A 24,378-nucleotide genomic window follows, 5' to 3' on the forward strand; every position below is an offset into this window, starting at 1 on the left:
TTTACTTTAGTTCAGTATTGAAATCAACATTTAATTTTTTAGAAAAAACAAACAACAACAGAAGATGTGGGGTTCAGTGAGTAACTAAGATTCTCCATCGACTACCGAATGCCATGGCTTACATTCAGCATAGCAGCTATGCTCAAGCTCACATATGTGCAACTGAAAATTTGTTTGACCACATCAAGTAAGACAGACGGTGCTTCACATAGAATACCAAAGAAAGAACTAGACCATTAAACTGTTACGGAGAATAAAAACTTGAGTCACAACATGGATGTGAGAATGTTTGATCTTTTCTCCTATAACGGTGTCATTATTATCATGCCATGGGAGAATAAAATTGTGTTTATATTTGTTCAAAAATGTACAGAATACAGAGAGAGGGTACAAAAGGATACCTTGAAAGATGAGAGAAAGGTAAGTTCAACTCATACTTTTGGAGCATCAAAAGTTTGTTCTGTTGAATTATTTCAATATGGATCATTTTTCTCATTTGCAGAAAGCAGCCCTAACTCGAATGGGATCCATTTCATCAGAACAGGCAGGTATATCCAATAGATAACTTATTTTTATTTTTGGGCACCAAATAATTGGCATATGGTTATTTCTCGAAATAATCACTCACTCTAAACACATGTTCATAAGATATTCGAGGGAACTTGAAATATATGAAATTGTCATGTACATATGTACTTGTGTCAAATGAGCATAGTCGCTTAAAATATCATATTCAACTATGCAGTTTCTTCTTAATCACCAAACAATCTAATTAGTTAACTCTGCAGCTGATAATGGAGATCCTATAAAGAAGCGCAGGGTTGAGCGCTCACGCAAGTATGTGATGATTTTCTCTTCTTTCAATAAAATGGTCTTGAACAATGAGTTATAATTATCCTACAGTTTAAGATGTTCCATTACATTCTTATGGTTCAGAATGGCAGAAGCAAAGGAAAGAAGTTCCACACCAGTAGTATAAAAGGCGATTAATACAAATACCAAGTTCGCACCTTGGACGTGACTAGAACACCATAAGCACCCCAACATAGGCGGAGTTGACTAAGGCCCCGTTTGGCATGGCTTCTCCACCGGCTACAGGAGCCGTTTGGAGCCGTTTTCTACCAAACGGGGTAAAGTAAAATAGCTTCACTTGTGAAGCCCCTAAAAACATACTCTCACAGTGATTTGGGGTGGGATGGAGCTAAAAAAAAAGTGGTTTCTCCCGGCTCCTCCTCCAGGCCCCTAAAAACATGCTCTCACAGGGAAGCTATTTTATCAAACGGTTTACCAAAACCGCTTCAGCTCTACCGATGGAACTGTTCGTGGAGCTAAAGCAAAAAAAAAAAAAATGGCTTCACTAGTGAAGTGAAGCCATGCCAAACGGAGCCTAACAGTGACTAATAGGAGGCTTTATATCTCCTTACCAGCAAAGTGTTTAGTCCCAAACATCATCAAGTTCGAAATGTAAAACTCTATCAAAATTAGTCAATTTGATTATGTTTAGTAATTACTCCATACAATATCTAAAATTATAATATAGTTCTTGTGTTAACAAAAAACTACAAATCAGAACTTACTTTAGGATCCTACAATCTATGAGATTTGTTTTTAAAAAAAAGATATGATGTTGTTTATTAAAACGTAAATATGTGCGTGTTGTGAAACCATCGAATTATGCAAAAACAAACAGTTTTGAAAGTTGATGGAGGATTAAAAAAGTTTAGTTTTTTGTTTTTTTGAGACACAAAAAAAGTTTAGTTGAGGGAGGTCAAAGCCACTCCAGCTTTTTTTTTTAGGGGATCGCCACTTTTTCCAGCTGTGATGAGTGGGTTGAGCCTTGGGCCATTGTTGGGCTGTGCGATGCGGTCGGTCCCCTTGCTCCTCTTTCTCCCGTTCGCCTCTCTCTTTCTCTCGTTTTTCTTGATTTCTTGAGGCGACGACTGTGCGACCGCCGCGGCCCTTCAGCCTTCACCAATCACCAGACTTCACCGGCGACGAGCACCCACCAGGTATGCACGCCATCTTCCCTTTCCTTCCTGCTGTGCGAAACCAAGCGCCCCAAAGGCTCAAACCTAATATAAGCTATTCTTATCCGGATCTGACTCGGATCTGACCCGCATATACAGCTCTACATGATTCCGCCTAGCTTCGAGTTTTTTTGCAAAAACTATCGGTTCTATATATTTGTACACCCGTGTCCTATACTGGGTTACGCAATCTTTATCCATATAAGGCGTTGTATTTTGCTGGGCGAGTGCCTTTGCATGTTTGCTATGTCAAAAGTACAACTGAAAGTTGAGATACAATCCTACTTTGTTGCATACTTGCATTCAAGAGATGTATTGATTGTTGCTTCGGTCATTACCAAACAGCCATTCAATTGCTAACTGTTGCATTCGAAAATATTGCATAGACTATCATAACCCCTTTTCCCTGCTATACTAAACGTTATGAATTATAATGATGATGGTTCCGCATGGAGCATACTACCTGATATTGTTACCAATTTCTGCTAGTAATAATAGTGTTGGACACAGAATGGAAGGGCGCTGCTCAAACGAAGTATCATCTGCCGAAGCTATCTTGGTGGGAGCATTGTCGTCTGGTGTTAATGTAAGGACATTCCTTTTGATGGCATAATTCGTGCAACATATTCCATATTTAGTGTATTCGATGTCAATTCAACTTTAGTCATGTCTGTGCAATGTAATATGCTTGGTTGTACATGATATACTGAGTCTCATATTCAACGTTAGTCTTGCCTCTGTTTGCATGGTTTTGGCATTACACATGTTGATGAGAAAGCTTAATTGGTGCTACTTTTGCTGTGTAGGCTCCCACGTGGTTTGTGCTCAAGATTACGTTTTTGCTCCTGGCCTTGTGTTTTACGGCGATGCTTGCGCTAGCATTTTCGTCGAAAAACTTTGTAATTGTTGCGCATGTTCTTCTGCTTGTAACTATTGGAACCGTGCTATTTGTGCTGCTTAACAGGTCAGTCTATCTACCCGTTTATATCCTCCCTGTGAACACCTTTACCCTTGATCTTTCAAAAAAACACCTTTACTCTTGTTTGGTGGATGATTAATTGAAGTGCCATTTCTGTATTGTAGGTTTCTGGCTGAAGTTGGGCTCGTGCCTGTTGAACAACAGATGAAGGAGATGGGCATCCACAAAACAGAAGCCACAGATAAAGACAAAAGAAACTAATCAGTGACTGGCTTTTATGATATGGAAGACAGTTTAACACCTTACATCATTTGACAGAGTGACATTATCTCTGATGATAGAATGTGCATTCACTTCAGACACATGAAGTTCAGACAGTACAGTTTTGCACAGATGATCATACACCTTTGGACATACTTGCAAATGGAAACCCTCGTCCAAATCTGAAGTGAAATGGATGTAGCAGCAGAGCACATCAAGCCTGATTTCCCTCTTCCTTGGGTTTGTTCTTCTTTTTCTTGATGTAGCAGAAGCATGAGCAGCAGGGGAACTGAAATAAGAACTTCATTGCCAGACAAATCACCAATACTTTGTTTGGAGAAGTGTGCCCAAGGAATTTGCATGCAATGCAACCCTTAAATACGCTACATGGATGCCTCGCTTATCAGTGGACGCTAGAATTTGTGACTCAGGTGTCTTTGGCATGAAGCTTTTAACCGCCTCTGATACTTTCTTTCGTTTATGATCTTTGTGCAATATGGCCGTGTCAATGAGCAGACGAGATTTTCACTGAAAGTAACTACCTTTCATTTATTCTTTATGAACCCTAATAAACCTGATTCAGAAGTCATGATGGCTTATGATTCTTTGAAGCTTGATTGAAAAGTTGGAAAAGCTTTCCGTCACTCAGGATGGAAAGCATGTTCTTTAGCTGCCGATGGGTGCAATCCCCGTGTAATCTTTTAGTCGTTCGGATTCAGTGTATACATATAATAACTCTACAAAGAAAGTTAAAATGCCGCACTGCCGTTAATAGCGGCTAAGCACATCGCAGGTGTAGATACAAAATAAACATATCCCAAGCTCCTATATGCTGCCAAAAATGTACACCTCCATCGTTACAGAGTTCAGAGTGTCCTGGAATGGCTCCAACAGGTACTCAGCGCTTGCCAGCAGCAACAGATACTCTGAGAAGCACCAGCAACCTTATCACAGGCGCCGTACGACATACAGATTATACCACAACCATCCTCCAGTTTTGCTGCAGAACCCGTCCTTTCTAGACATGCTTAAGGTATTCTTTCTCTCTGCTGCATCCCATTTCCTCTTTTCACCGTGGAGCTTCTTTGCACTTGGCGTAACCCAATCCTTCTCCAACTCTGCAGAACTCTTCCTCGAACATTCATAGGGATCCTTCACCTTCATATATGCAAGCTACTTTACCAGCCGCTCTGCGCTGAAACATTGGACAGATGCACCAGTAAGACTCAGCCATTCATTTACACAACCAACGCACAGCAAGACTCAGCCATTCATTTACACAAATATACCTCATACGGGGCCCAAAGAATCATCCTCTCATCCTCCTGCCAGTGTAGAACCAAAGGAAACCACCATTCCCTTTGTCACCAGAAGCTTGAACACATTGGTCTTCAGAGCAAAGCAAACCCTAATTAATTACCACATACACTTACCAATTCAACAGATATATAGGAAACTCAGTACAGATTTCTAACAATTCCACTTGGAGCCTTGCAACTGAAAAAATTAAAACCCTACAACACAAAATCAAACCCTTCACCCCTCCCTATTTTTCGAACCAAAATCACCAAGACAAACACTTGAACACAAGCATGTACTACTGACCTGTGGCTGGTTCTCACTCTTGCTCTCTCCGTTTGTGCTATACCCCTTGTCCTCTTTGCTGGATTACTTCTGTCAGATAATTTGAGGAAGGGGAGGAACAATGGTGTCGACAGCTGATTTGGTAAATGGGAGAAACCACGTCGAATTCATGCCCTCCATGTGCGCCATACAGCGGATCTGTTCACCTCGTGTGCAATTCCCTGTCGCCTCCAAGCATGCCATGTTTGACAGGGCATGGGCTAAGCAATGGGATTGTGGCTACAGAAAAAAAGTTGCACATGCAGTTATGTAAGACCGACAGCTTTGTTTCTTTGTCAAATTGCACACAATGTGATTAGCTATATTCTACTGTCCTTATTGTGACAACTATGCAATCCACTTTAAAAGGATGTATAAGCACTCACTTTCCACAAAACCACTATCCAGTTAGTTGATAGCTTGGATAGCGCATACTACTTTTATAAAACAATTAGTAATAAAGAACCTCATCTCTAAAGCCTGAACTCAGTTTGAAATGGTTTTCAGGGCGAAATGGTATTTAAGTCCTTACTCCTCCACAGTATCACACTTTGTTTACTAATTTCTGTACATTTAAATGAGAATAACATACTAACCTTCTATAATGTTATGGAACAGAGTTGATATTAAGAAATGATCATGTCTCAATTTCCTCTCTGGGGCACATTTCTGGGATTGACAAATTCATGCTTCTGAAGTGTCCAGCAGTGTTTCTCATCACATGTAAATATTAAAAAACTAATCCTGGCAGAAATTCATGTACTCCAAAATGACTTTGTGCTCCTGGCCTTCACAAATGGTCAAGGCTGAGCCATTATGTTACAAGCCCTTCATATCATGATGAAAATCCATGTCTTGCACATGAAAGTGCAAGTGTATTACGCAGGACTATTGAAAGCCCCAATGTCCTTCATCTTCACCACAGATAAGTTGACTAACTACGTCAGCCAGCTATGCAGTTCAGACTTCAGACCATTTTATCCTAATCAGGATGAAAAGTTATAAATTATATCACTGATGTATTGGCCTTTGTGTCCTGGACAGATGCACTGAGAGTATCATAAACAGTTATCTCAATATGTGATATTCTGATGCCTACCAATATGGCATCACAAACTAAGCTTCTTTGCATAATGTCACCAATAATCCCCACATGAGCATAACCCATCCTTGAAATGATGAAAGCGCTTTATGTCTCTAACAATAATCTCTCGTCCAGTAAGCTTTGTAATAATCTTTATTGCTGCATGGCAATCAGTGCAGACCCGGAGATTCTTTATGACATGGATTACTGACCCTTGTACAGAGTTCATCAGGGCAAATGCAACAGCAAGCTTTTCACTATGGATGCGCAACATGGATTCTCTCTCTTCTACATCCAAATCATGAAGAACAGAACCTGTGTTTGGTACATAGCCTGCTTCTTGAATTCTCTCAAGCAGTTTCTCCAAATAAGCATAGATTTCCTTGTACTGTGGATGACTCTTGTCCCCAACATAAAACAAATGGATTTTACCTTTCAACTCAACCGAGCTATACCCTGGAGGCTTTTCTATTCCTCTGGTTTTAACCAGAACTCTCATTCTTTCCACATCTTTCCACCTTCCAGCTTCTGCATATATATTTGACAAGAGAACATAATACCCAGAGTTAGTTGCATCCAACTCAAACAATCTTTCTGCAGAAATTTTCGCCAACTCAACATTTTTGTAGATTCGGCATGCACTAAGAAGAGCTCCCCACAAAGCAGCATCAGGTTTGGCTTTCATTTCTTTAATAAGGTCATAAGCTTCATCAAGACAACCAGCACGGCCAAGAAGATCCACCATGCATCCATAGTGCTCGACACCAGGTTCAATTCCGAACTCAGTTTTCATGGTGTTGTACCAATAACGGCCCTCATTCAAAAGACCAGCATGACTGCAAGTAGCTAAAACTGAGATAAAGGTTATGTAGTTTGGCTTTAGTCCTGACTTCCTCATGTCAGTGAAAACATGAAGGGCTTCTTGGCCATATCCATGCATGCCATAGCCAGCAATCATGGCAGACCATGAAAGGATATTCTTTCCCTTAATTTTTTGAAAGGCCTTCCATGCCATTTCAACTTTTCCACACTTGCTGTACATATCAACTACAGAAGTCCCGACATAGACATTGTCCTCCAACCCCATTCTTACCACCTTTCAAATATATAATAAGAGGAAAATTTAATCACATTAAAATTAAATAGAAAGAATGGCATATCACCATCAAATAATTTGAGAAAATGGAAACTGTGAGACAGATGAATAATTGATTTGATGTGTATCTCATCCAATGCTGCCAAAGGGAAGTTGCTTAAAGCTTAGCAATGAACTAATGTAGATGACCTAGCATTTCGATTCTTACCTTGATCAATGTATAATGAATCAATGATAATGTAGATCACTAGATCCATAAAGACAAATAAATGATACCTACTGACAAGACAACTCACATAGAATTCTCAAATGCAATTTTGATCCACATAAAATCTATGGAAGTACAAAATGCTCACTGGCAAGTATGGCAGCTATATCATAATCATAACTCAAATTTTTTCTTGTGGACAAATCTGACATATACCACACTACCACAGATCTCCAAAAGCAAAGCAACAGATGAGAAAAGGTTACTGTATACTATAGTCCTTGAAAAGAAAAAGGTGATCATGATGCTTCTATGTTCACAGCATATTTTTTCTTCAAAGCATGCAGGTCCATTTGTTTGGCCAAACTTAACACCTAAGGCACATAAATACCTGTATGCTAAAACATTATTCCATCATCATTAACAGTGACTAGTAACAACTTTAAAACTTTTTTTCACAGGATGATGCATGTAGGTACTTTTGGTGCTATAATGCCATCTCACATGGTTCATGAGGTGATGGCACTCCTGCAGGAATGAGCTAGCATAGAGGCCCTCGACAACTAATGTAAGACTATTCTAACAGTTATAGATGGCTCCCTTTGTTCAGCAAAATCACGTAGACTGATCTTCAGATATTGGCATGGTGAATTTGATCCCAAGAAACATGTAACTAGCCAAGGAACTTTGTGATCAAAGGTTATGAGGAAGCAACTCACCTGATTATGGATGCGTTTTCCAGCCTGTATTGCCCCCGCATGCGCACAGGCTAGTAGCACAGCTGACAAGGTTACTGCATTGCATCTAACACCACCTCCCACAATCAGCATCTTGCTATACAACCCAAGTGCCTCTGTTGACAGTCCATTCTGAGCGTACAATGCAATCATCGTGTTCCAGGACACCACATCCCTCTCCATCATATCAAAGAGCTTCCTCGCCGCCCCCAGGTCATGACCACCGCCCTTTGCATAAGCGTCTAGCATTGTGTTTGCTAACCCTGTATGCCCATCCAAGCCAATCTTGGAGACAAGTGCATGAATACCACCAGTAATGCCACGGTCAGGGACACGAGCAGATGCAGAGAGCGCTACCAGTGCAGCCGCCTCGTCAACCACTCCCGCAGAATCAGAGGCGACCATGGAGCGGAAGATAGAGAGCGCGGTATATACGAGGTTGTTGCGCACGCAACCGGACGCCATGGCAGTGACAATGACGGGGTTGGGGGCGGGGATTTCGTCGAACGCCCTGCGGGCATCGAGGGGGCGGGAGCAATGGTAGTACATGTGGAGGAGAGCGGAGGCGGAGTAGGCATCGGAGGGGAAGAGGCCCGAGCGTAGCGCGAGGAGGTGGAGCTGGCGGCCGGCGGAGAGGGAAGTGGCGGCGGCGGCGGCGCGGAGGGCCGGGGGCAGGGCCGGCCGTAGCGCAGCGGGGTTGGCTCGGAGGGCGGCAGCGAACGCGGCCAGCGCCGCGACGGGGTCGCCGGATGAGAGGAGGTCCGCGACGGCCGTGGACCATGACGAGGGGCGGGACGGGTCCACGGCGCGGAGGAAGAGTGCGCGGAGGGACGGCGTCGGTGCGTCTCGGTGGCGTTGGGGATCGGAGACGGTAGCGGTGGGATCACGCGCTGTGGCTGGAGGTGGTGGGTTTGTGTGTGGAGGCATGATGCTTGCTGCCGCCATTCGCTGCGCGGCCGGTGCCCTGCGGTGGCGCTTTCTCGGAGTCGGACGAAGGGGACCGAGGAGGGAGGAGGGAGGAGATTTTCTGTTCTCCTAGTCGATTCCCAGTGTTGGTTTTCAATACTTTTGACTCTTAATTAACTCTCTTTTTTATGACTCAATACTTCAACTACAAATTGTAGTGTGTGTATATATATATATATATATATATATATATATATATATATATATATATATATATATATATATATATATATATATATATATATATATGAATTTGCGCATAAACTCATATCACACACACTCACACATACTGTACATAAGTTAGAACTATTACACCTATATATAAAGACACGCACAGCTGAAAGATATTCGAAGATCACCACACTCCAACCATTATGGTTTGTGAAACATCTAAGCTTAAGGCTACAAAGAGAACGAGGAAAAACCTTGGTGATGCCGAGCAGAGCTCGAACCCAGGGCATGGGTGCTCCACTAAGCAATCCTCACCACTGAGCCATCAGCTCATTCACGACTCGTGACCTTTTTCTAGAACTTTTACCGTGAACAATTCCAAGAGGCTCTCTATATCCCTCCTAATTGTTAGAAATAGAGATTTTGGTAAAAACATACCCTCCGACAATTTCTCTAGTTGATATCTAGATATGATCATCATTTATTCTGGATTTCTTACTAGCCAAAGATAGACAACGAGGTTGAATCTCTATAGTGCGCACAAGATATAGAAAAAGCTGTTGAAAAATAAAAAAATATAGAAAATGACTTTTATTCAAATGGCTATTCAAATAATGGTTTATAAAATGGGTTTTAGAAAGACTAGAAGATGCACTTATAGGCTCTGTATGGATGACTTAGGGTTACTTACTAGTTAGACTAAAAATTAACTAAGATTGGCTAGTTAGTTGACTAACAGCTAGTTGAATCCTTGACTAAAAAGTTAACCTACTTACTAGCCCTCTTTTTGGATACATTAGAGTTAATTACAACTAATTTTTTAGCTCTGGTATCTAAATAGGCCCTTAATCACATAACCAACTATGAACTATGCATTGAGCTTGAAAGGGTTTTGATCAGTATGATGTGAACTTTTATGGCATTGATCCTGTAGGTGACCAGAAAGGGGTGAACGAGAGCCAAATCAAAATTTCTTCCGAAATTGGCCACTATGCCAACACCGCCAACAAAGTGCTCAAAACTTCAAAACTCACACGCGAACACGCACGAACCAACTGGTGGCAAGATGTGCTCAAGAGATATATACTAGAGAACACAGCGGAACTATCACGTAAGCAACCGGAGATCAAAACAGGCAAACTCGGAAACCAACTGCAAAAACCGGCATGAATCAGTTTTTAGCTCACGGAGAAAAAGTCAAAAACCAATCAAATGATTTCAAAATGACTTTTTGGTGGAGGAGCTTAAAACATCAAGGAGAAGATCTCCACAAAAAATCAGCTCAACTGGAGCAACTTAAAAAAACCAGCCTAAGCAGGTTTACGCGGATTTTAGCAGAATTCTCTTAAAAATCGAAATAAATTCAAACGAATTCAAAAAATTCTGAAAATTGGCACACACCTTGACTAACTCATTTTGAAACTATCCCCAAAAGATCAACTCAAAAAGATAAGAACTAAATGGGTTAACCAAAGCACCGGAAAAAGTGTCACGATGATGGACATATTTACAAGGGGAATTTCTGTATAGATGATATCGGATACATTCCCGACTCTGGAATTCTTGAGATCAGAAAATAAAGTGAGAATTCTCTTGATCATTCTAGTTACATTCTGGATGTCTCTCTTATTGTGGCCATTATTCATATGTGTTATAAAGGGTTTGAAATAGACCGGTAGAGAATATGAGTCAAAAGTTAAAAAAGCTACTGTAAAATCCTGATGGATAGTCGGCAGCAGATAGAGTAAACTGTTTGATTCTTTAATGATCAATCGGCCTGTTCGCTGGTTGGTTTCTGGGCTGGTTTGGGCTGGCTGGTGTTGGTTTATTGTGAGAGGAAAACACTGTTGGCTGGCTAGTTTGGACTGGCTGAAACCAACAAGCGAACAGGCTGAATTACCACAAGCTTCGTCATAATGATCATGAGGACCTAGATAGTGCTTGTTCTTTATTGTTCTTCTAGTTCCATGTCACAAGCTTCGTCATGATGATCATGAGGACCTAGATAGTTCTTGTGCTTTATTGTTCTTGTAGTTCCATGTTTTATAATCGTTGGGTACACAAACTGACTTCTATAGAAATAATTAGGCATCAACGGTTTGATCCAAATAAAGTTTATGCTGATTTTTTTTTGGGAAAATTGGATTTCTCGAGATGTTGCATTAAACATGTTCAGAGCTCATCAGTAAGGTATTCTTGACATATTTAGTGCTATTATTTAGATATACAACTGAGCTTAGATTTATGAGATCCAACAAAACACCAAAGAGAGGGGCTAGGGGAGAGAGAACCAAATCACAAAGTAAGAACTCAGACTTTATGAGGTCAACTTGCTTTATTTCTTCACAAGAACTGGTTCTTACAAGATCTAGTCTTACTCTACGAAAGGAACACAGACAGACAATTCAATCTCTCATCGGCAGATCTCAACATACAGTGAAACTAGCTCTGACTATAACCGAGAGACACAACCTGGAGACAGGGAAACTAAACACATGAAGAGATAGCTGGTTTGGGCAACCTCCCCTCTTATTTATAGAGTCATATTACACATTCTAAGCCGGTCCTTAGATATTTCCTTGAACCACTTAACCCCAGGGGCATAATGGTCCAAGTTAAGACCGTGCATCCGACACCCATAAGTCCTTCACGAGAATGCTTCACCTCGACACAACCTTCTCGATGACGTCACGTGCCGCACCAAACTCCATTCCGGGTTTTCAAGCCCAAACACAGCAAAACCATCCACGAGTGGTTTTGAGGCCCAGACCGCTAAACCCAACTGGAGAAGCGTATCCGCTATGCCTCCTCCATGATCTTGACGTGTGTCACCGTCCGTCCTCGACCATCCAATCACCAAGTCCGCGCGCCCCTTGCTTGACTTGGTCAATTGCTATCTTGACTTGGTCAACACAGTCTAGGCCATCTCCTCATGTACACTTGCTCATCGATGTTGCCAAGTGTTAGTGGTCCATGATCCACCAGGCACCTTGATCCCTCGGTAAGCCTCATGCCCGTCCTTCACCGCCCTGGTCCATCGGCACGAACTCGCTTGACCTTCTCCATTGTCGTCGCCTGTCTCAATGCTCAACACCTAGATCCATCACAAACTAAGAGACATGTTGCACAACACTGTACTCATGTTGTGGTTAGTCTCAACACTAAACCAAAGCTTGTCTTTAGTATTCAACAACCAAGCATAACTTCAGTAGTTAGCGTCGCAAAAAAAAATGCAGTAGTTAGCGGAAGTGGTTATATTGCCTGAAAACGAGTTCTCCCCCTTTGACTGACTGCAGTTGCCCTCTTTTTTTAATTAATAAGTCTAGGTTTCGTTCAAGAAAGTTGCATGCATTGACATGAACGTCCCTTTTTTCTTGATGAAAGGTTTACAAAATAGGATCTACGTGGAACGGAGGATCAAAAACAGAGAAATCGATGAAGATAGAGTTAATGAAAAAAAATGTGATTGTAAAACAAAGTATTAGAAAAATAAAGGAAAGCAAGATGACGTGGCATCTGGCACATAGGAGTCATATATATATATATATATATATATATATATATATATATATATATATATATATATATATATATATATCACAGAAAAACATAGAACAGCCAAAACTTCAGCTTAGATTGTCTTTTTATTCCTGACTTTTGTGGAGGAATGGGCGTACCTTCATCATACCAAACGATTCTACAGCATCTCGTATACCATAGAAATGTCAATCGTCTGGTCCAAACATGGACATATATTGATGAATTGATCTGGCCCGTCCGAAGGAACCACTTCGCACTACTCTCCACCGTCCGTTCTTCTCGCCCCGCACCCCAGCCGGCGCCTCCACCTCCTCCTCCCGCTCCACGCCTCCCACCCTCGCGGCACCAGCATGGCGACGCCGGCTCTCCATACCACCGCACGGCGAGACTTTGGCATTTCATCCATAAACTGGTTTCACATTTTTATCATCTCATGAAGTGGTTTCGCTCGTTTGCCATTATGAAACTGACATAACCCGCTAAAATACATTTTGGGTAGTTTTAATTCGTGCAAAAAAAGACACGTCCTTCCGCTTCTACCCCTACCTGCTTTCTCCTTATACGATAGTCACCGTTTCCATTCATAGTCAAAACGGATCGACCGACCAGGTGACACCGTGCGGCACCTCCTCGGCGATGGCATCTTCGGCGCCGACGACAAGGTGTGGAGGAGGCAGCGCAAGGCGGCCAGCCTTGAGTTCCACTCGGCCGAGTTCCGCGCGCTCATGGCCAGCTCGCTCGTCGAGCTCGTGCACCACCGCCTGCTCCCGTGCTAGCCGACGCGGATGCGTGACGAAGACGGGCGCCCGTACACGAACAAGTTCCTCCGCGACATCTGCGTCAACTTCATCCCGGCCAGCCACGACACCTCGTCTGTGGCGCTCGCATGGATCTTCTCGCTGCTCGGCAAGAACCCCGCCGGCGAGAGCGAAGCCGTTGTCCAGGAAGCTCTCCCTCGCCTTGTGCTCTAGCCCATTCCGGACGGCGACTTGCTCTCGAGCGCTCCCCCTCTCAGCTCCGTGGCCGCCGCGCTCCTAGACCCGCTCTCCCTCTGTGCTCCGTGGTCGTCGCGCTCGGCTCGCCTTCTGGCCGGGAAAGCCGCGTAGCCATCGCGGTGATGGGCAGGCTGCCTCTCGGTGAGGCGCACGGCTGCGGTGGTGGGCAAGGCAATGCGGCTGCGCTAGCTGCGAGTGACGCGGCTGCGGCAGCTTGCGCGCCGGTAGTGTGCAGCACCACCGCGATGAGTGGCCAGAGAGGGAGCTGGAGAAGATGAACAGTAGCTGTAATGAAGATGAGAGGCCGGAGAGGGAGCTGGGCCGTTGCAGCTAGGCGGCGTGCGCCCATGCCTGCTCCAGCTTCGCCAGCGCCTCCGCATCCTCGTGGTACTCCGGCGAGGACATCTCCACGATCGCGGTTTGCAGTGTAGGGGCGGCGCCTGGATGGCCGGGCGGAGGCGGGATGCGGCACCAGGTGCGTCGATCCGTTTTGACCACGAAGGGGGAACGGTGACTCAGCAGGCAGGGTAGAAGTGGAATGATGTATTTTCTTTTTTTTTCACAAATTAAAGCTACCTAGAATATATTTCAGCGAACTACCCCGGTCTCGCAAAGCAGCGAAACCACCTCGCTGAGTGCGACACCAGTTTTGGACTAGCGTGAAATGCCAAAGTCTCCACCGCCGCGAGACGGCACGGGGTCTAGGCGCCTGTTGCGGTCCCGGCCGCGCCGTGCCTGAGGAAGGCGGCGGTCCGGTGCCAGCGAGCTGTCGGCGCCGCCATTGTCGAGAAGAAGGATGACTCGGTGGTGGAGGCTGCGCGGGTGAGAAGCGGCAACGGGGGCGCGGCGCCGGAGTTCACCGTCGTGATGAAGTTCGGCGGGTCGTCGGTGGCCTCGGCCGAGAGGATGCGGGAGGTGGCAGACCTCATCCTCAGCTTCCCCGAGGAGCGCCCGGTCGTCGTGCTGTCAGCGATGGGGAAGACCACCAACAAACTCCTCATGGTATTCTACTGCACCACTCGTGCCTAGCTTCATCACCTTCGGTATGCGAGGTGTTAAGTTTTGTGAGGATTCCTACACCATTATATAGGATTGAAAAGTGGCTTTTCAATTTTTGGTTGCAGGCTGGGGAAAAAGCAGTGGGCTGTGGCACGACCAACGTCTCGGAGCTCGACGAGCTCTCCTTTGTTAAGGAATTGCATCTTGGGTATGGTTCTGTGTGAATTGCAGTGCTTTACTTCCATCGAGTGGACTGGTTTGGAATGCTTTTGCCTGATTTATTTTTCTACCGTTTTGCCTTGTCTAGGACGCTTTGATCAGCTTGGGCTAGATAGGTCAATTATTTATGGTAAGATGTTGCCCATTTTGCCAAATTCTTCTCCCAGTCTTCTTTGACATGAAGTGTCTTCAGGGTTACAAAACATGTTAAATTAACTTGTAGTGCGGTCATGTTCGCCCACATCAAATTCTCTCAGGAAATGCCTCCATATAGGGTATGAAGGCGGAAGATTGGTGCATCATATGGCTTAATTGCTATATAGATCCACTTCAAATGATGTAACCTTTGTTTCGCTGTATTAAAAAGAATCTAGCAAAGCAGTTTCTGACAACAAAGCAATATTAGTGTTCACGTAGATGAACTGACAATGTAGTTTTCAAGCTTATGTGTATGTTTTATGCTTTCTGTTTAGATAAATCATGCTTATTCAGAACCGAACTTTTATAATCTGCTACATGAATATTTCACTATCCAGCCTTTGTGTGTGGTGCTCGCAATATTTCTTGATTCTGAATAAATGACACCACTTTCAATTTGAAATCTTGTAGGTTTGTTGGATGAACTTGAACAACTTCTCAAGGGAATTGCTATGATGAAAGAGCTGACTCTTAGAACACGAGATTATCTAGTTTCATTTGGTGAATGCATGTCTACAAGAATATTTACTGCACTTTTAAACAAAATCGGGGTAAAAGCTCGGCAGGTACATTCTTGAGTTGATTGCATTTTGGATGTTTTTTCTAGTGTTTCAAATATGTCCATGTTACTTATCTTAATGCCATGCAGTCCAGTAGGAAATTCATTAATGCATTGCATGTAGCACAAACTGTAGTTCCAAATTCTTGGCAAGTCAGTATATTTCTTGTATTGTTATACAGATACTGCTAATAAGTGTTTCGTGATCCTATTTTCTTCTAGTAGATTTTTGTCTATGCACAGAAAATTCTTCATGTAAAGCATCAACCAAGTAGATATCTAGTCAAAGTTTCTGATTCTTGCTTCATTGCAGTATGATGCATTTGATCTTGGCTTTATAACTACCGATGATTTCACAAATGTGGATATTCTGGAAGCAACATATCCTGCTATTGCGAAGAGGCTACATGGGGACTGGATTAACGATCCTGCTATTCCTATAGTCACTGGCTTTCTTGGAAAGGTTCCATATTTCACATTTCATTTGTGGGGTATCAATGCTCCATTTGTCCTTATGTTTTTTCTTCTTCTTTGAAAGAGTTTGTTCTTGTAATGTTCACATTCATGCACTTAAAATTGCAGGGATGGAGATCTGGTGCAATAACCACCTTGGGCAGGGGTGGTAGCGACTTGACAGCTACAACCATTGGCAAAGCCTTGGGATTAAGAGAAATCCAGGTTTGTAATATGTTTTCCTAGGCTGTCTTCCTCCTTGGACCAATTACTCTTTGGTTCAAGCCACAATAGGTGACCAGTTTAATTCATTGGTTAGTGCAGAGTTACTTTCCATAGGTCCAATGTTGACTGCGAGTGCATAAGGCTTGATAGCTTCTTATCATTTTTAATATGAGATACTCTAACTAAGGCTTTCCTTTTGCTTTTTTGGTTAAAGTTGGTCTCCAAGCATCTAAGCATTAAAATGAAGTCTTTAGTTTAGGACAAATTTTTAATTATTTGGATAACCCCATGAACTTCTTTTCATCTCAACTTTCCTCATAGCCTCATCTCTGATACATGGATTTGTACTCATTAAATGAATTATGAAAAGTTTAGGATGAAAGCTATGTTTATGTTTGACCTGGTAAATGTAAAAGTTCATAGAAGAACATTTTAGGAGAATATGGTAGGCGAGAACTCTAGTGTGAAAAGAACAGAATTTTGCCCTCTAAAACGTAATTTATAAAAACAATTGAGAGAGTAAAATTTGGCCTGCCAGGGGTATGTCCCCAGGGTTTAGCTATTAAGGTAGAAGACCTCAACCATGCAAGCCGAGAAAACCCCCGAACCCCGACTTTGCCGGCAAGGGGACTTTTTAGCCAGCCTAAATTCGCTCCCCACTGGGAGGAGGTTCTACTAAAGCACTTGCAACCACTAGGCTACAGGCTCTTTCGCTCAACAGAGAGAGTACATCGTTGCTAATTTATTTTTGTTCCTGTGTAGTTGACTTACAACATTGATCTTGTTTCTAGTAGGTTTGGAAAGATGTTGATGGTGTTTTAACATGTGACCGAAATATCCATCCTAAGGCAAAACCTGTGCCATACTTGACATTTGATGAGGCAGCCGAACTTGCCTATTTTGGAGCGCAGGTATGTGTTGTTATCCATTAAGGAAAACATTGACAAATGAACTACTTCGATTGATCTCGGTTATACATTGTGGTCTAGTTTTTTAGCTTAGCATTTTTACTGAGCCAATGGTTTTATATGATATTTATTTATTGATTGGTTTCCATAAATTATTACTTTTAGGTTTTGCATCCACAATCAATGCGACCAGCTAGAGAAGGCGATGTACCTGTTAGGGTTAAGAACTCTTATAACCGTCGAGCCCCTGGTACTCTTATCACTAAAGAAAGAGATATGAGTAAGGTTTGTTACTTGGCTAAACTCTAATCTTAGACTTGTCTACTTGTTCTTGCTCTCTAATCCAAATATTGACACGTTTTATTCTAGACTGTTTTGACTAGCATTGTTTTGAAATCAAATATTACAATGCTTGATATAGTGAGCACACGCATGTTTGGCCAGTACGGTTTTCTAGCTAAGGTACAACTATTCAGAGGCTACTTTCCTTGAGTTTACTATTACTTTTGGTTGTAACTTACTTTATCAATTTTCAGGTTTTTTCAATATTTGAAGACTTGGGCATCTCTGTTGATTGTGTGGCTACCAGTGAAGTCAGCATATCCTTGACACTGGATCCATCGAAACTATGGAGTTGTGAATTGGTTCAGCTCAAAAATGTTTGGGCCTCAATTTATTCACTGTTAATTTATTTTTCTTGTCAGTGACTCTATATTTCCCCAAGATTTGTTTTTCCTTAATCTGCGTAAAGTAGATAAAGATAACACTTTGCTTCAAGTTTTTCTTGTCTTTTTTTTTGGGGTGTGGGGGGGGGGGGGGGGGGGGGGGGGGGGGCGGCTAACTGTATTATTTTCTCACCTGATGTTATGTGGGGTTGGACCTATAATGGCACCCTAGGATTCCCATCCCACCATTCGTGCCTCGTAGGTATAGTCTTATTTTTCTTGAACATACAGGACAGCTATGTATTGTTATATTGAAGAAGAACTTGGTTAGGAAACTTTACACACACACACACATTTGATTACAAGATCACCCTTTAGATAACTATACAACCTCGACTAACAGGACTTTGGTTAGACTGTTATTTGGCTGGGTCATAGTACATATTCTTACAGGCTAGATTCATTTTATTAGGATCCCTATATAAAGAAATATTTGTCACTATATTAAAGAAAAAGACATTATATATCATTCTGCGCATTTCTCCATTCCTCTCTGCTCAGTGCCTTCCAAACACTTATTTTGACCATGTCTGATCCTTCCTTCGACCTCATTTGCAACCTTAGAAGCAATACCTGTATCGATCCGGTCGAACCTCACTGGTAAGACTTTAGATTAGAAATTATCGATTAGTGGTCTTGTTCATGATCAAGATATGTACTCTATTTGTTTACTATGACTGCATCGGCTATTTTAGCCAATTTGCCTATATTCTCACGTATATAGCATGTTTTCATGAATTTGTCAACATATAGATGGTTTTATAGATTCTTTGGCTTTAGTTTATTATCATTATCATAGCTGCATCGATCCGATCAAACCTCACTGTTGATGATAATATATTAGATTCAAACTGTTTGTAGATTCATTTATATTACAGTCGATTTGTTCGCATGTTATACACTTTTCATCAAACTTATTGGCTCGACTCTTTATATCAATCATGAGTATCGGTTATTTTAATTCATATCATTATCATTTAATATTAGCCGATAATCCTTGGTTTGAAGGTCTTTATTTCATGGATACGTCGGATATCGACTATTTAGTCGATAGCCTTATTGAATCGTCTATTTAGCCATACATTTGGAACTGTCTGGTGCAACACTGACATGTTCCACTTTAAATTACTGATAAAATTTTTTCTCCTTGTCAATTGTAGGTCAAATTGACTGGCACATTGTTGGGTTTTTAGAATCGGCTAGTTCTGTGTTAAAGCCAAGTAGATCTTTGGTCTTGTTCCAGTCAGATCATCCGGCTTGCTGTGTGTTAATCATATCGCCACATTTTTGTGTCTACAGTATGGAAAGTCCAAATGTGTGAGGCATTTGAGTATGAGTCAATGGAAGACATGTCCATTGAATCTTCATGAAGTGGAGAAACCTCAAGGAACTAACGAAGCATCGAGTTGGAGCAAGAAGTGCAAGCTATAGGTGCTGCACTATCAGGCTGCTCATACCGGACATGTCTGGTATCTCTGCCGGGCATGTCTGGTATCGCTGAGTCAACAAGACAGCAAGCTAGCATCTGTGACGATGTTCAAGCTCGGTGGTGGCCAAGTGATGAATCATGTTTAGTACCTCAAGATACTCAACACTTGTGTCCAAGAAAAACAAGAAGAAAGCTTCCAAGAAAGATCAAGTAAAGGAGATAGCACAAGTGGATGATCAAGATGAAAGTGTTGAAGTTGAAGACAACTACAACCTTGATCGTCTCAACAGCAAAGACAAGTTCATCATCATGAAGATAGTTGAAAAGAATGATGAGCTTGAAGAAGAGAATGAAAAACAAGAACAATAACTTCAAAAGCAAGAAAAGTTTCTCATCTCCAAGTTGGAAGAACTAAAGGCATTGAATGAAAGGTATGAAAAATTGTCGATTGAGCATGCTTTAGTTACTAACTTCTCTTCTAGTGTGTCACAACTAGAAAAGGACAACATTAATCTCAAGGCAAGATTAGATGAACTATCAAGCAAATACATTGTTCTCCAAGCTAACTATGTTCATCTCAAGTGCTCACATGAAAAGTTAGTAGAATCACATATCATGCTTGAAGTAGCTCATGAGGTTGTGTTTACATTGGTAAAATCATCTCAACCTCTCTCACACACACAGTCACTTGTACACCATCTCAATTAAATGATTCTTGTACTAATGAGTGTGCTTCTCAAGCAAGCTAATCTTCGATTGAGCAAAATCTCCTAGAAAATAATGAGCTCAAAGAAGAAGTAGAAAGGCTAAGAAAGGATGTGATTCAGTTAAAGGGTAAGGCGGAAACACAACCTTCTCAAGATAACCGTGATAACATGGTGAAGAAGCTTGAGAAGGGATCAAACCTTGCTCCCTTCAAAATCCAACAAAAGAATCACACTTCATGCAATGCCAAAGCAATCAAGAGCAAGAAACATGGAAAAAGACTGTGCTATGGTTGTGGATTGTATGGACATGAGTGGGCTATGTGTCCACACAAGAGTTGGGCCGACAAGATTGAAGCCGCCGATCAAAAGGCTTCTACCAAGGTGGCCAAGCAAGTGAAGAGTGATGAACCAAGTGCTTGTCTCATGTGCAAGAAGTTGGGCCATCCCACCAAGAATTGCCCTTTGAACAAAGAGGCAAGAAAGAAGGTCCAAGTTACGACAAGAAGATGCTATGGATGCAATGAGATGGGGCACATGATTGATAGGTGCCCCAACAAGCAAAACAAGCATAGAGCAAATCAAGGACGTATATGCTATGCTTGTAGAAGAATGGGGCATCTATGCTATGATTGCCCAAATGGTGAAATTCCTAAGTTGAACACATTTGGTTATGATAATATGCTTAGGAAGGCCACAAATGGAGTTAGCACTAGCAAGGTGATGAGTTCACCGCAAACTAGTGTTAAAGCCATATGGGTGTCTAAGCACTTGTTCACTAACTCAAAAGCACCCAACAAGAGTTGGATACCAAAGTGTGCTTAGGATGTTGATGTAGGTACTTGGTGGTGAGATGAAGCCTTTCGGGGTGATTGAGTAATCTAATTGGAAATATTTACTCAACCTATCAACCAATGCCTATCATAATCTCTTATCTGGTTGACCCAAAGAATAATAATTGATCATATCCCCTATTTCATTCTCACCTTTGGTAACGAGTACCTAAACCCTATAGGATAGCCACTTTGTTTTCAAGTTGCTTAATAGCTCACAAATAGGCATATTTGTGAAATATTGAAAGTGGCTAATTAGATCCATTTGAGAATACTAGTGCTTGCCATGTGGTGCTTTTAATGGCTCTCTTGTAGAGCAATTTATTTGTTGAGATGCAGGTATACACAAGAAGTACTAGAACCTAACAAAGAATCACAAACCAACAAGTTCACTATTTCTGTCCTGAGTATAACCTACTGGACATGTCCAGTATTTTAGGGGGCAAAACAACAAGTTTGATTGCTGCTGAGTTTTGATCGTTGTGACTTCATATATCCCTAGATTACTCAGAAGTTGGTGATTCATTATTTCTAAGAAGATAGTGAGCATCTCTTGAACTGAATCTAAATATGGCATTTTACCATGTGTTGGTCAAAATAGAAAATTGACTCTCTCATATTCACAATTGAGTAAAGTGCCTGTGGCAAGTTATTCAAATTACTTGTGGCACTTATCGAGGGGCTCATATTTCTATTTTGCACGTTTGTGGACTAACAATTTCATCTAGCACGCTTTGTAGTCCTTTGGATGGAAATTGATTTTGAATATAGCGTGATTGTTTGGCAAACAAGGTCAACATAATGATCATCATGTTACGTACCCCTTCTTAGTGGGCTCAAGGCGAAGGTATGTATTTACATTTATGCATTGTAAGTGCATCTAAGGCCCTTTGTATGTTAGAGTGTGCATATGTGTGACATAGGATAGATGCTTTTCAAAATCTCAAACTAGCATGTGTAGGTTATGTGAGCTTGAAAAATTATTTGATTCTTGGTCTTTGTGACCTAAGTCATGCCATTTGTGATTATCATTCCCATTGATTGATTGTTTGACTAATCACAAGTGGTATGACTCCCTCTCAAGTCCATAATCCCTATGTCTCACTTAATCTCTCTCAAGTTTCCAAAATCCCATATATGACAAATAATTGGAAAAGAGAGAACCAATTCATGGCATTTGGATGAGAAAAGTGGTTACATGGAATTTGGACCAAGGACAGATATCATTTTGGTGTGAAAAATATTTATGAAGGGGTTTGGAATTAAGAGAACAAAATTTGGAGCAGTTGAACAGTGCCTGCAAATACCGGACGTGTCCGGTATCCATGGGAGTATTAGGTCAAGCGCCCCCTTTGGCCCAAGTCTGAGGGCCCATTTACTCATTCCTTCTTCCTCACCCTGTATCTGCTAGAGCCGCCTTCGCTCGCCCCCGCACGCTATGCTTATTGCGGCCCCGCTTGCTAGCGCTGCCGGCCACCCTGCATTGCCTCCGCATCGCTTGCCGCTCCCTCTGCTCTACCGCGTGACCTCGGCAGCCTCCACAGCAGCAGCACAAGCACCCTGCCATAGCTGCTCTTGCTGACCTTGCCGGTACCAGTGCAAGGAAGAAGGGGGAGAGGAAAGGAAGGAGAAGAAAAGGGAGAAGGATTGGATCATGTTCTACACCAAGAATCAAGGCCTACTCGATTGGATTTGGAATCGATTTCAACTTCCTCATCTCTAGGTATTCAAGTCCAGGACCTCATTCAACCTACTCATTAGAGCTTTAATTTCAAATTCCTTTGGTCAAGATGCTGCATTGGAGGTCTAGAAGCCATGGTTAAAATTTGGATTAAATTGGAGATAAGATTGAGCGTGAGCCCCTGGTTAGGGTTGCTGTGCATAACTGGTATGCATATCGGACGCATCCGGTATTCCTCAGTAGTGCATATTTTCTGTAGCGCTCGACTTAATTTTGCATCGCTATTGTAGTTAGTGTTTTGACTATTTGTCTGAGATGTTTTGTGAATCTACGACCAAGGTTGGTCTAGATGAGCACAAAATTATTGGATAAGTGATCATCTCTCTAATAATGCAATTTGAGATTATTCTTGGATATGCTTCTAAGATCGAACTATGTGGATTGTTATTTGGATATAGGGTAGTATAAATGGCAGGACATAAATATGGCAAGATCGAGCCTAGGTCCAAGGCAAAGCATGGTCACCGTGCTTTTGAGAAACACAAGAAAGCAAAGCAAGATCTTCATCCCACTTTTGGTGATCAAGGTGGCAGCGGGAGACCTGCTAGAGCAGCTAGGGGTGATCCACAATATAGAGAGAGTGGCGATGGTGATAGCAGCCCCTCTTCTGATGATGATGACACTGAGGATTACAGAGTTGAGCATAGGAAGAGAAAGAGCACCGATAAAGAGTCAGATGATGACTATCAGGGTCCCACAACATATCAGCTAGCGAAAGCCTAAACGACTGAGGCCCAGCTAAGCTAAGCGAACCAGGTTGGACGCTAAGACCGGGGTCAGCCACGACCCCTCCTTCATGCCTTAGCCACATGGCGCTAGGAAGGCGCACGACCTCTCCCCCATCATGACCCTTGGAAGGAATGGGGAGAGGTCAAGCCTAGCCAAGCGTGCCTACTCTAACAAGAACAAGCACTCTGCACTGACCCTACAAGGACTGAGGGGATAGCAGTCACCTCGGTCCGGTCAGACATCATCCCTATGCCACGTCGCACAGACATGACAACAAGGCGATCAACGACCTAGGGACGGCCACCAGCTCCTATACGATGGCCTAGGAAACTAGGAGACAATGGTGAAGACCATAGCGGAGATCACATCGCACAGGACGGCTAGTGAACCACCATTGTGCCTACAGTGTCTCCATGGCCAACACAGTTGCATCATGCCACACCATGCTATGATGTGGCCACCAGACCATGACGATAGCCATGCCTAGACGTACTCCATGAGATGGCATAGCTTACAAGCCAAGTTAGCTAGGCCCTCCCTTAGGCTCATGACCCTTTGGTTGGGAGGACCTATTGCTTTGTATGCGCTCTGGCCCTAAACTCTATATAAGGGCAGCCAGAAGACCCATCTCGAGATCATTCTACATCCTCTACCATTTCACTCTTTGTCCATAGTAGTAAAGCTCCCGAAGTGTCCCTTTGGGCAGCCCACCGCCTAGCTTAGGTTCCTCTACCTCTTCCACCATTCTTGCACCCCCCATTGTAAGAACTTCAGAGCATTCAAGTGAGGAACACACACTCGATCATCTCTAGGAGTATACGTAGGGCTCTAGCCTAAACTAGTATAAACCCTCGTGTCTTTTGGATGCTACCATTGTCTTCCTAGAGCAACATGGCAATCGTATAAATTCATTAGTCTGGTTTACAAAACACCGACAGTTGGCATGCCAGGTAGGGGACAGTCACGCACTCTCGATTATTGAGAAGGAAGTGATGGCTCCTCGCACCGCCAGTGGACTCAGCTCGCGGA

General features: G+C 42.6%; 3 protein-coding genes across 6 annotated transcripts; 2 read left to right on the forward strand and 1 right to left on the reverse strand.

The window, feature by feature from the left end:
- The first annotated feature begins 1,840 nt into the window (after positions 1-1,840).
- On the forward strand, positions 1,841-3,759 carry LOC136541635 (uncharacterized). 3 transcript variants are annotated; one of them, XM_066533622.1, is made up of 4 exons: positions 1,841-2,009; positions 2,517-2,613; positions 2,834-2,991; positions 3,111-3,759. In XM_066533622.1, exons 2-4 carry the CDS (start codon positions 2,539-2,541, stop codon positions 3,205-3,207), a joined length of 330 nt encoding a protein of 109 aa, XP_066389719.1. In that variant the 5' UTR covers positions 1,841-2,009; positions 2,517-2,538; the 3' UTR covers positions 3,208-3,759. The 3 variants fall into 3 exon arrangements, with proteins under 3 accessions (XP_066389719.1, XP_066389720.1, XP_066389718.1); XM_066533623.1 differs by having other exon boundaries at positions 2,526-2,613; XM_066533621.1 differs by having other exon boundaries at positions 2,538-2,613.
- Positions 3,760-3,902: 143 nt separating this feature from the next.
- On the reverse strand, positions 3,903-8,985 carry LOC136541634 (pentatricopeptide repeat-containing protein At3g26782, mitochondrial-like). 2 transcript variants are annotated; one of them, XM_066533620.1, is made up of 5 exons: positions 7,938-8,985; positions 5,427-7,010; positions 4,813-5,070; positions 4,497-4,596; positions 3,903-4,397 (listed from the first exon to the last, which is right to left on the reverse strand). In XM_066533620.1, exons 1-2 carry the CDS (start codon positions 8,898-8,900, stop codon positions 5,967-5,969), a joined length of 2,007 nt encoding a protein of 668 aa, XP_066389717.1. In that variant the 5' UTR covers positions 8,901-8,985; the 3' UTR covers positions 3,903-4,397; positions 4,497-4,596; positions 4,813-5,070; positions 5,427-5,966. The 2 variants fall into 2 exon arrangements, with proteins under 2 accessions (XP_066389717.1, XP_066389716.1); XM_066533619.1 differs by having other exon boundaries at positions 3,903-4,402.
- Positions 8,986-13,417: 4,432 nt separating this feature from the next.
- LOC136543730 (aspartokinase 1, chloroplastic-like) lies at positions 13,418-19,106 on the forward strand. The gene is made up of 12 exons (XM_066536102.1): positions 13,418-13,594; positions 14,333-14,629; positions 14,752-14,839; positions 14,934-14,975; positions 15,455-15,609; positions 15,916-16,065; positions 16,185-16,280; positions 17,075-17,191; positions 17,354-17,473; positions 17,558-17,650; positions 17,725-17,847; positions 19,074-19,106. The coding sequence occupies exons 1-12, from the start codon at positions 13,418-13,420 to the stop codon at positions 19,104-19,106; spliced, it is 1,491 nt and encodes a 496-aa protein (XP_066392199.1).
- The last annotated feature ends 5,272 nt before the right edge of the window (positions 19,107-24,378 follow it).

Source organism: Miscanthus floridulus, chromosome 3 (assembly GCF_019320115.1).
Source record: "Miscanthus floridulus cultivar M001 chromosome 3, ASM1932011v1, whole genome shotgun sequence".
NCBI classification, from domain to species: domain Eukaryota; kingdom Viridiplantae; phylum Streptophyta; class Magnoliopsida; order Poales; family Poaceae; genus Miscanthus; species Miscanthus floridulus.